Here is a 12,512-nt window from a genome sequence, read left to right as displayed (position 1 = left end):
TTATATCATGATAAGTTCTTTAGTTGTGTCGTCTAGCCCTGGGTATAGCAAAACATTTTTCCAATGTTAGGAGTGAAATAATCTGCCAGTGGAATTAGTAGTTTTCCATCAATATTAAGAAGTTATTTACTTAAAGTAAGCTCCAACATCTTCCTGAAAGTTAGTTGTGATTTTTTTCTTATTTCAAATTTACTACGATATTTGCAGTAGAAACTAAACCTAAACCTCTTGGTAAGATTTTGTGTTTCTGAAGTGATTAAAATAACTTCCTGGTGTATTTCACTCATATTTTTTCTTGACAGTAGAAACATTTTAGCCTGTTATGAATGTATTTGGAGTATTACTGCAGCTTTCTCTATTGGAGACTGCAAGGGGCTCGGTGAAAGCCGTAATCAGCTCAAATCCGCCACTACATTGGGAAGGTTGCTAGTTCAGATCCCCTCGGCTTGGAATGCTGTTCCCACGGGAATATCAGCACAGCTCATTTCTTACCAAACCAGATATGTTTATCCCCCAGCCCCTCTTAGTTCAATATAGCTCCACATAATGAGCAGGATTTAGCACAGAGGGGCCCATTCACAACAGACTGTAGCCGTTTATTCACCGCAGATTGCTCAGCCTCTCAGGCGGCTTTCAAAATCTGCACCAAAAGATGAGGAAGCTGATCCTATTGCAGGTCTAGAGATCAGAGCGTGTCCCGACACGCCCTGCAGCATATCAGCAGAAAAACACGGCGCTGTCCCCTGAGCCCAGGCCGCGCTGGCTGCTTGTGGTTTTGGTGATCGTCTGCCAAAATGTCCTGCACGATCGCTGAAAGTTGGAAAATGTTTTTCTTCTTACAGCAGTTTGCAAAAGTATCCATACACCTTAATTTTTGTGTTTAGATTTTGTCACAGTACAACCATAAACAATGTATTTTATTGGGTTTTTATGTAATAAAACAACATTTGGTTGTGAAGTGGAAGGAAATTAATGTGACACAAAGTGTGGCTTGGATTTCTATCCAGGTTGCCTGAGTCAATCCTTCGTACAACTACAATTCATCAGAATTGCTGCTGAACTTCTTTAAAGCTACAAAATGTAAATTTTATTTAAAAAGTTGTTTTTATTTAAACAGAATCTGTTAAAACTGTCACCAAGTCATGAAAGTATTCTACAAGACAGATAATCAGTGGAAAAATGAATTTACTTCCTCGCCGAGCTACTATAGGAATCTGCAAAACTAAACCATTCAGAGCCAGGAGGAGGGTCATAGCGCTGTCAATCACCCTTGTGTATGCACTGCTAAATGTGTTGCTGAAAAACTCTGTCAGGCTTTCTGTTTGAGGTTGTTTGCCAGCTAAAAGGTGAACCTCCACCCATATTTTTAATCGTTTTTCTCCCAGGGTTGGAGGATATTTTTAGTTCCCTCCATCAGCTGTGACCTGCTTCTCCGTTCCTGCCGCTGCAGCCATCAGCGTTCATTGTGAGGCTGTACTGTGACACAGCAGGTGTTTTTATCTTAGTAACAGTGAAGCAGATGTTTTTTATTTCTTGGCGTCGTCGTTTGTGTGCCGCTCTGCTGGACTCCTGTGAGACCCGAAACCCTGACCACATCAACCAGCGTGACTGTAGCCTGGAAATTACCCTGGACAGACAACACCCACTGAAATCCCTCAAAATGAATCTTCTCAAATGAGGGAAATTCCCTCTGTTACCTCCCCATGTGAATCTGCAAAAGTCAAAAGGTCGACTTTAACCCGAGGTGGGGATAAAAAATTATACTCAAGTAAGAGAAGAAAGCTGTCATCCAAGACATTAACTCAGATGCTGAGTAGTAGAGAAGTTAAGTGGAAATGTTGGTATTTTAAAAACCAAAATGACAATAATCCATATAAGGAACAAAAAAATAACAAAATCAGGCAAAATAAAATGTTTCTAAATCAGTTTCTTTCAATACAAAACTGATGAAACTAACAGAAACTGCAGGTGTGTGTCTGTGTCTGGTGAATTTTTGGTTAAAACATGTTTGTTTTTCATTCAGTGGGAAGAAAATCCAGAAATTTTACTCAAGTCAGAGCAGAGATACTTCAAATAAAATTACTAAAGTAGAAATAAAAAAGTACAGTGTAGGAATAACACTCCTAATTTTTTTTTCTTTTCAATAAAGTTACTTAAGTAAATGTAAGTAGTTAATACTTACATTAATACATTAATACCCAACTCTGGGTTTATTCTGAAGCAGCGCCGTAATGAAACTGTTTTTCAGGTGAGTGATTTTCTCTGTAGAAGTTAAACCAAAGTATGTGCAAAATGCTTCAGCCAAGACTTTTCAGACTAGACAAACTGACCACTGCTATATCAGTATTTCTTTTTCGTGCTAAAAACAACAAGCAACGCTGAATTTTCCTGCTTCTACAACCACAAGAACAATCTGCAATCAGCAGCAGAAAGGACCGGCTGAACGAGCCGAGGCGAGGAAGAGGATGAAAATAAAGAGCAGGGGCTGGCTGAAGCATGAAGAGCTCACCACAATCTTTTTCTGGCTACTGTTGTTCTTTGCCGCTCACCGCACGGCTCTCAGCATGACCACAGCTGGCTTCAGGCTGGCAGCGGATGCAACAGCTGCATGCAGTACCTGCAGACCGCCTCTAGGGGTCAGCGGGTTTCCATCCTTCAAATGAGTGGTGGAGTATTTCTCTTAAACTAAATTACCAAGTTTTATTTACTTCATACAAGAGAAGACATTGAGCTGTTAAAATTCAAGCACTTTTCAAGTATCTCAAGGTAACTTTTCCAGCAACAAACACTAGAAATTAACAAACAAAAAAAATCTGTTTCAATTCATTGTTATATGACATCATTTATTACTGTTATTAATGATGTCTTGTGACTGTATTCTGCATTCTTCAGCAGGGACAAGGTTTTGAAATCTCTCACTATAAAAACAAAATCTCACCAAGATACATTTGAAATAAGGCAAAACCAACATAAAAGCAACTTTTCAGCAATATATAGGAGCTTGTTTGATGTGAATAATTCCCTAATATTGATGAAAAAGTATTTGTTCTAGTGGGACATTATTTCACTAACAACATGGGAAAAATGTCTCGTTTGAAGTGAAATAATCTGCCAGTGGAACTAGAACTGGGTTGCTAGGTAACGAGCTGGACTTGGCTGGGGTTGCTAGGTAACGGGCTGGACTTGGCTGGGGTTGCTAGGTAACAGGCCAAGGCCTGTCATTTGTGAAAGAAGTGAAATAATCTGCCAGTAAAACTAACACTTTTTCATCAATATTAAGTAATTGTTGACTCAAAACAACTTCCTGTCTTGCTTGAAAGTTACTTGTAAGTTCGTTTTGTCTTATTTTGACAATGTTCAGCGTTCTTCTGTGCATGATTTTTTAAAACAAAACAAATAAAAATCGAATTTCAGCAAAAAACTGGAACTGAGCATCCAGCCTTGCTGTGGAAACGTAGTACTGTGCATTGACAGCAAAACATGAAGTCAGGTTTTTCAAATGAAAACGGGACGATTCCAAATCTCTAATTTTATGTTGATCCAGTTTGATTTTAAGCAAAAAGAGATTCAGATATGAAGTTGAAATGATCTAGAAGTCAGCACAGATCTCTCTGTTTGTCTTTTCTGCTGCCCCTCCTCCTGTCCTGGTGGTCTGCAAGCTGCCCACAGAGGTCAAGAGAAAAACAAACCGACCAATGAGGAGCTGGTGCACCATAAGGTCAGGGGTCACAGGTCAATCAGCAGCAGAGGAGTGAAAGTCAAGACTGACGTATGGTTTTAATGGAAAAGCAAACTATGATTTGTTTCTTCAAGCTTTTCTAGAGACACAAATATCTGGAGTTAATAGAATTTAACATCTAGAAAGGAAGCAGATGCTAACTAATCATTTTGGGTAAAACACAGGGGCGGATCTACAGGAGGACTATTGGGGGCCACTGTCCCCCCCCCCCCAAAAATATTATGTTCTTAAAATCACATTCAGAAGAAATATATATAACTATTTATGATTCCAAGTGGGTTCAATGAACCTGCCAATTCAAACTGACAGAGGAGGGTAGAAAAAGTGTACTTTAGTAAAAGAAACAATGCTTTAAAACTAAAAGTAAAAACCAGCCATCCAAACACTTGGTCATAAAACTTGATTTAATAACTAGAAATGATGCCACCTGACTGAGAAACGTAGAAAGTTCTGTGGAAATTCTAATATTTTAGACTAAAATTTGAGAGATAACACAAATAAAAACACAATTGTTACGTTTGGGACTTTCAGAAACTTCACTGGTCATTTCCTTCTCTGCCATGTAAAATTTCTAGGTTCAGTTATCACTTTAAATAAATTTACTTCCTGATTTAACCCCTTGAAATTGGGCCTTTGTCTACTAATCTCCTATTTTTGGAGCTCCGCCTCCAGGAAGCCATCCCAACATGGCTCCTCTTATTAACCCTCTAACAACATTTTTACCAGCGTTGCTCTGAGCAGCAGCTCCTATAATGAGCTCAGCAGCTCCACCAGGTGTTCGCTAATTGCTGCTGGCTAGTCTGAAGGAGCTGAGTGGGGGAGGAGCTACGCCTTGATTTCTCATACATGTATTATAGAATCAAGGCAAAACTCGAGGTGTGTTTTAGATGATTTAATAACATTATAACATGATATGCAGCTCAAAAAGTTGATTTTGTATAAAACTGCCTTTCTAAATTGAGGCTAAAAACTCACCTGTGACTTTGATTAAATGAATAACTGAAACATTGATCAATATATTTTACGCGTAATGATGATTTTTGACACAATGTGATGTTTATTGCTTGTTTCTTAATGACGTTTTTGTTGCTGTGAGTCACTCTGAGCTGCCTCGTCGCCGAATTAAACTCGACAGCATCCTACAGTGAGAAGAACCCGGCCACCTGCAGAGGCTGAACTCGACCCGGACGAATCATTCTGCCGCATGTCAGCGGCGTCTGAAATGGATCCACCGATGAAGAGAAAGCAGACAAAGAGTCCAGAGCAATCCGTGATCAAACCCGCCACACCCCGACCTACAAAGGTTCCCCGACCGCCGGAGGCCACGGCGTGCACCGGCGCCGGCCCGTGAGCCGTAAACCGACCCCAGACTCAGAGAGATGGGAGGACATGATGAGGGGGATGAGAGGCTTCGCTCTGAAGTTTAGATAACTTCTCCCCCCAGGGCTCCGTTTACAACCTTCTCTATCTCCATCCGGCTCTGAAGGATCTCACTCCCTCTTATTTACAGAGTTCACACAATTTTCAAGCATTTTGAAGAATTTTCAAGAGGAGTTCGAAAACTTTTCCAGCACCAAACTTTGGAGATGAAAACAGTATAAACTAGAAGAGTTGTGACAGGTTCGTCGCCCGACCCAGCAGGAAAAAGAAATTGAAGCCGATGTCTGCTATTCCTTCCACTCTGCATTTACGCTCTGCTTTGTGTCAGTTTATCACATAAAATAACAATAAAATGAAATGTGTGGAAGCTTGTGGTTGTGACATGACAAAATATGAACAAGTTCATTTTTAGACTCTTTGAAAGGCTTTCCAGTCGCCCCTTTAAATAGAAAAGAACAATAGAATAGAATATCTTTTATTGATCCCTGTATTGCAAAGCTGCTCCATCCCAGGAGTTAAATATTAATAATACAAATATAACCAGAGACTATAAAATAAATACATTTATATAAAATTGACATACACCTAAGAGTAATGAAAGTAATTCAAATATGACTGAATATAAGTAAATACATCAATAAAGTAACAAGCACATTTGTTAATCTATAATCTATAAATGAGTGCATAGAAAATTAGATTTAAGTTACTCAGATTTGGGCATTATAAAGTCAGAGCCTCAAATTTCACAAAACAGCTGCTGACAATAAATAATCGAGCTCAAACATTTTTATTATCCCGTGTGAAAACATTCTTTGTCTTAATCATCAAATTACGAAAGTAAAACCAGATGAATGAGTAAGATTCTCCAACTTCAATGTGCGTTTTATGGGTGGACAGAATATTCAACAAAAACCAGAGCTCGACGTTGAAAATATGAAACTACAAAAACACAATAATATGTTTCTGCTTGTTTACCTGCAACTCTTGAAATCATCGCTGATATTCTGAGCCAGCGAGGACGCGGCGGGCTGCAGGACGAGCCCTGCAGGCACTGATGCGTTCCTGGAAAGTAACGGCTGCGTCTGATTGGTCTTCAGGTCCCATGCATGGTTGCTATGGTTGACGTTGGCTTCGCCTCTCCTGCGACGAGGCAGCGTCCCGTGCAGCGAGACCGACTGGTAGGCTGCAGCAGGAATCTCCTGACCTGAAGGGATGCTGCATGAGAGAAACAAGCAACTGAAATGAAACACCAAAATCACGTTAAATTAGATTTTAACATCTAAAATAAATTTAGCAAAAAAGTGAGGATTACCAGGGGTTGGAGACGTGGAGATCCATGGGGATGTTGAGTTTTCTGGGGGAGACGCCATGGGCGGAGCCGGGGCCTCCAGAGTGGGCGGAGCCTCCTCCCACAGTGTGATGATGTGCATGTAGCGACCTGGGCAGACTGGCAAAACGCCCCTCAGCCATCATCCTCAACTCTGGAACAGTGCAGAGAAATTACATGAAGCATGATTAATGTCAAAAAACCAAAACTTGGTGAACTTTCTGGGAGTGAAATAAGGTCACACACTGCAAAAACACAAAATCTTACCGAGTATTTTTAGTCTAGGTTCTAGTGCAAATATCTTAGTTAATTTTAAATAAGACAAAATTAGCTTATAATGACTTTTCAACAGGATATGGGATCTTGTTTTAAGTCAATAATTCCTTAATATTGATGAAAAGGTACTAGTTGCACTGGCAGAATATTTCACTTATCAATCAATTTTATTTATAAAGGACTGCCAGTGGACCAAGTACTTTTTAATCATTATTAAGGAATTATTGATTTAAAACAATCTCCTATGCAGCTGTTGCAATGTGAGACCTCAACCCCATCTGGAGGGCGAGAAGCTGCTCGCTAACGATGACTAGCACTGGCTTTAGCTGTTGAATTGACAACTTAATGCACTAAATCTTGAAAGTATTTGTGTTACATACAAGAAAAAGGAAGTAACTGCTACTAAGTGTCAACACTAAGACAACTAGATAAGGTCAGAAAAAGGTTTTAAGCAAAAAAATAAATAACAGGGAAAAGGAAGTAGTTCAGCTATGTTAGCTTGACTATGACAACTGTAAAAGTAGATGTGCTGTGGAACGCTGTGTGTTTCGCTTCAGTTAAAAAACAAAAAACAGGCGACAAGCACATTAACTCTGACAGATCATCAGTAGAGCAGGTGTTCACATCAGCTAATCAACCACCGCTGTGTTAGCTTAGCTAATAGCAGCGGTAGCTAATCCACCACAGCGATCACGTATTAATAATCACAAAATAATCATCAAGCCTGAAAACATAAAACTGTTATGTACTGAATGTTCTGTTGTTTTTGTGGGAAATGTTTGAGTGTTTTTTGATGTTGAATCCTGATACACTAGTAGACCTGTTGTCTGTCAGTTGTTATGGCAACGGGCCTGCGTGTAGCGCAGCCGACACAGACAGTGAAAGACAAAGAATACTGCAAGTGGTTTTTCCTTTGCTGTGGCGCTGCACCGAATAAGTAATACTTTCATTTAGTTAACAGAGTTGTTCTAAGTTTTGTTTTAATTCAAGCGCACTAAGAAACTAGCACTAGAAATTAGCCAAAACGTCCTCTGTAAGATTGTGTTTTTCTGAGTCAACGCACAAAAACAGTGTTGGAGACAACAGTTACCACACCCAGATACACCAAACTGGGATTATCTGTCAAGCAATCACAATACAAACCAACAAAGTACCCTGCAGGGAAACAGAAGTCATCATTATCTATCCGTAACTACAATAACACAAAGTATTTAAATACTACATGTCACGCCTGAAGGACAGATTTTTATGTTTTAATTATGTCTCCAAACACACAGCGACATAAATAATGATTATTTTAGTAAATTCAGTCATACAGCACAAACTAACGTTGATTATTTTTAAATTGAGAAGCCTCTGGAGTGGAGCTCTTCCACATGGAGGATGGGTTCTCTGAGATTTTTGTAACTTTTTAAATTCAAAGTTATGCTTTTAAACACATTTACATTAATCTGAGCAAAGAAAATTGATCACTCTGATAAAAGTTCAGCATTTTATGCAAAAATAATGACAAAAACAATCGAAATTAGTAGGCCATCACATTTTTATTCAAAATGTATGCTTAAAATAACAATGGATAAATGCACAGTAATAAGGAGCACAGGGCTGCAACTAACAATTATTCTAGTAGTCGATTATTCTGTCGATTAATTGATTAATCAAGAAAACAATTTTTCAATTAACCACCTAAGTATTTTTATTCAGTGTTAGAAATACATTAAAATAAGGAAATACAAAAATATTTCAAGAAAATCAACATGTTATTGCCTAAAATGCAATAACAGCTTTTCTTTAGTTGACTTTAACAAAATGGAGCTAAAACTTTGCCACTTGAGTCATTTTGGGTCAAACATATTTACAGAAAGTTTTTTTCCATCTTTAAGGGAAAATATTTATATATTTTTTGTGCAGTTTTGGCTTAATTGATGATTAATCAATTCCAATAACTGATTAATTGGATTAATTGTGTTTAATCTGATGAATCGTTTCAGCCCTAGAGGTGTTTTGTGTAGCATTAGGATTAGGATGTAAAGCGCTCCAGCAAGTTTATGATTAGATTACACGAAAAGTTGGCTTTTTGAAGATTCTTAAAAATATTTCACAACCTATTTGTATCCAAATCTGAGAGGATGGAAAACATATGAAGCAAACAGCTGCACCTTCCCTCCCTGCGACTTTATTTTGTGTTCATGAAGGAAGCCGTCATCCGTTGGCCCCAAAACACACAGTGATGAAAAAGACAGATAGATGTGCGCTGCTGGGAAAACACAGGATGGGTACTGTTCACATTTTCCTGCGATGTGAGGATGACAGATGTATCATCTGCTCTGAATCACTCTGCATGCAGCAGTTAGTCACATCGTACAAACTAAAATAACATAAAAACCACAGACAAACTGGAAGCTCTCAGTCCTGATCTCAGCAAAACCAGTGTGTGTGTGTTTGTGTGTGTGTGTGTTACATAAGCGTCTGTATTTATCGTTTATCATTTATTGTGATAAATTTCTTGTCATGATCAAAATTTTGTATTGTCAATAAATTCAATGACCTGATGTTTAAAAACTGTCTTTATTGTCAGGATTGTTAGTTTAACTATTTTCTCCAGTATTTGTTCATTGAGTGAATCAATCAATCTGAAAATATTTATCCTGGAAATGTTTTCCAGGTAGTAGAAGGCTGACTTTGTAACCGTCTTTATGTGACTCTGCAGATTCAGATCTGAGTCCATCACTACACCCAGATTTCACACTGAAAAAACACAAAATCTTACCAAGTTTGATCTAGTATATATTGCAAATATATCAGTTCATTTGAAAAAATAGAAAACTAACTTATAAGTAGATTTTCAGCAAGACATAGCAGCTTATTTTAAGTCAATAAGTCCTTAAAACTGATGAATCAGTTCTAATTGCATTGGCAGATTATTTCACTTATGACATGGTGAAAAATATCTTCTATTAAATAAAATAATCTGCCAGTGAAACTGATAACCTTTTCATCAACACTAAGGAATTATTTACATAAAACAAGCTTCTACTTATTGCAAGTTAGTTTTGCCTAATTTAAAGTGCACTAACATATTTAGACCAAAAATATTTGGTAAAATGTTGTGTCTAATTGGCATCAGGTGAAAACCGATTATATAAAGTTATTTCAGACAATTTACTGTGAGATAATGTAAGGTAAGAACTGAGGAAGAGGTGGACTGACCTATACTTTTGCCAAACAAAAGTTTTTGTTTTCTCCTGTTACAACTGGCTCAAGGTCATAAAAACGGGAGACCATGCAGTGGTTAAAGTGCATAAAAAGGAATAATTAGTAACACAAACAACAATAGATTGTGGATGTCAGTATCAGTGGTGTAATGCAAATGCTTGGATGTTGTGTATGAGTGCATATGGAAGAGTTGAAGCTGAGGCCTGGCAACAAAACACCACAAGCATCAAGCGGCAGAGCGGACGCCAAGGCGACCCTGAAGCTGGAGACGGCCAGGCTTAAATATTCTGTGCTCCAATCAACGGACCAGAACCGCCTGCAATGGGGAGGAGCACAAACACAGACACCTGCAACCACAAGGCCCAGGGCCGTAACATCTCCATTCTTTTTAATGTGAAGCTTTGGTATGTATAGCAAAACTTTATCAGGTGGATAATTTAGTAGGAATTAGAAATAGCTTCATTTATGACAGGCTGCAGTTTAACTGATGATGTTTGATATGGATGAACATAGACAGAGTTAGCAGTTTGTGAATTGGGAGTCCTGAGCCAGCTGTAAAACATCTGTTTTAAAACAAAGTCCAACCGAGTCGAACAGTGGGGGGTCTCAGAGTCGTCGGCTCCTGCAGATGAATGTCAAAGAAAATGCAAATGCAACTTTAAGGGAACCAACAGCTGGCCTGGCCGGGCCGGGCCGGGCCGCTCAGCGCTGAGCGGAGAGACGTTTATCTGAGGAACGCCGGACCAGACAGAATGTGGATTCCTCCAGAACGACCACAGGGCCTATTATATGACCCTGAGGGATTCAGCTCCGTGTGTGTGGGTGTGTTGGGGTGTGTGTGTGTGTGTGTGTGTGGTACTGACCATCTGCCAGACACACAACCTCCCCTGTTCTGTGTAAAGAGTCAAATCTCATTCATGTAAGTGACAAACACTTAAATGTTTAGCTTTAGGATAAAGTACTCATGCAACAGAAACTCATTTTATATAAAATATGAGAAGAAAATTCCAGATTGATGGATACAAAAGAATCCATCAAAAAAATTACAAAAGTCAAAACATTTCTGGAATTAATCTCAACTTTTCTTTCTAGTAAATTTTCCACTTTTCAAACTGAGAACATTTTTTGAGAAAAGTTCTTTTCTAGAAAATTTCTTCAAAAATCTCAAAATGTATTAGTGGAAATTTATCTAAATGTTTACTTACTTTTTCCTTATTGTACATTTCACTACTTCAACTTATTTTTACTCAAGAGTAAAAAAGTATTTGGTAAAACGTTCTGAGGAACTGATCAAATAATCAATGATTTCATATTTAAAAATTACATCATCAGACGGACCAAAATATCAAGTTAAGTGGAAATTTTCTTTGGATTTCTTTTCTTCAGTTCTTTGGATAAAAAACTTGTGAAACTTTAACGGAAACTGCAGGTGTGTGTCTGTGTCTGGTGAATTTCTGGTTAAAACATGTTTGTTTCTCATTCAGTGGGTAGAAAATCCACAAATTTGACTCAAGTAAGAGCAGAAATACTTCATAATAAAATTATTCAAGTAAAAAGTACAACATAGCAAAAATACTCTGAAAAGTTTTTTTTTTTTTAACTTACTCAAGTAAATGTAACTAGTTACTCCCAGCCTTTTTTATTCGTCTGTCATTTATTTCACATTCAGTCGTATTTCAGACGCTGCTCTCTGTTTCTGACCTCATCCATTTTCTCTTTCAGTGGTTCGTTCCCTCCCTCCACACGGACAGACGTCGTCTCCTTAACGCTATCTGTCCGTCACATCAGCTCTTCCTTTCTACAAAACCTTTGTCTCTTTCTTTTCTTCGGCCTTCTGCCTCTCCTTCCTTCATCGACTCATCTTTGGTCCCCAGCAGCTGTTCGCCAACCAGTCACATCACTCAACACGAAACAAACAAAGGGCTGCAGAACCGTCCTGAGGTTTCATATTAGAAATGAGGGCACAGACTTTGACGCATTTATTTAGGGTACGTAATTATAAGCTATTTTGGTAAATTATTGGTTTCTTTTATTGTTTGTAATGTTGTAAATGTACCAAAATAAAGCCAATCTAATCTAAATCAAATTTTTATTAATTCTTTAAAAGGATTTCATCATGTTGAAAATTTTAACGTAATTAATCTTTTTCTTTAACTAATTTTCTCTTAAAATTAGTTAATTTTCCAAAAATTAAATTATATTTTAAACCTCCTACATCTCCTGGGCGGCCATCTTGTTTTAGAAGCATGTATTTAGTTGAACTTTGAATTCAGGTCAACTCCTAGAAGGAACAATTTAAATAAAAGCAAATTTATTAAATATTTTCTGTCATTCGTAATAACAGAAAAGAAAAGGAGAAAGAAAAAACATCTATTAAAAGCAGATTTTGTGAAGAAAACATTTTATTTTTAAGAAATATCACCTAGCACTACAGCAAAGGTTCCAGCCTTTGTTTCTGGTACGTCCGTAAATCTGACGCACAGGCGACATCTGGGATGGACAACAAACTGCTGCTGGTTAATTTCTGCTTTAAAAAACGACATGAAGGGACGAAGGAGAAGATTATTGCTGTGG

The 12,512-nt window shown here is 38.0% G+C and overlaps 1 protein-coding gene across 4 annotated transcripts in view; it reads right to left on the bottom strand.

Annotated features, from left to right (window-relative positions):
• The window catches only part of bcar3 (BCAR3 adaptor protein, NSP family member), an 84,008-nt gene that overhangs the window by 32,045 nt on the left and 39,451 nt on the right, over positions 1–12,512 (bottom strand). For all 4 annotated transcript variants that reach the window (XM_028027005.1, XM_028027006.1, XM_028027008.1 and 1 more), the window contains 2 exons: positions 6,432–6,600; positions 6,095–6,334 (listed from right to left, as the gene is read on the bottom strand). In XM_028027005.1, coding sequence (XP_027882806.1) covers positions 6,095–6,334; positions 6,432–6,600 — 409 coding nt within the window. The remainder of the gene's footprint in view (positions 1–6,094; positions 6,335–6,431; positions 6,601–12,512) is intronic.

The sequence above is a fragment of the Xiphophorus couchianus genome, chromosome 9 (assembly GCF_001444195.1).
Source record: "Xiphophorus couchianus chromosome 9, X_couchianus-1.0, whole genome shotgun sequence".
In the NCBI taxonomy this organism is placed as follows: domain Eukaryota; kingdom Metazoa; phylum Chordata; class Actinopteri; order Cyprinodontiformes; family Poeciliidae; genus Xiphophorus; species Xiphophorus couchianus.
Note: the sequence above shows the minus strand (reverse complement) of the source record. Positions and strands in the feature narration are given on the sequence as shown.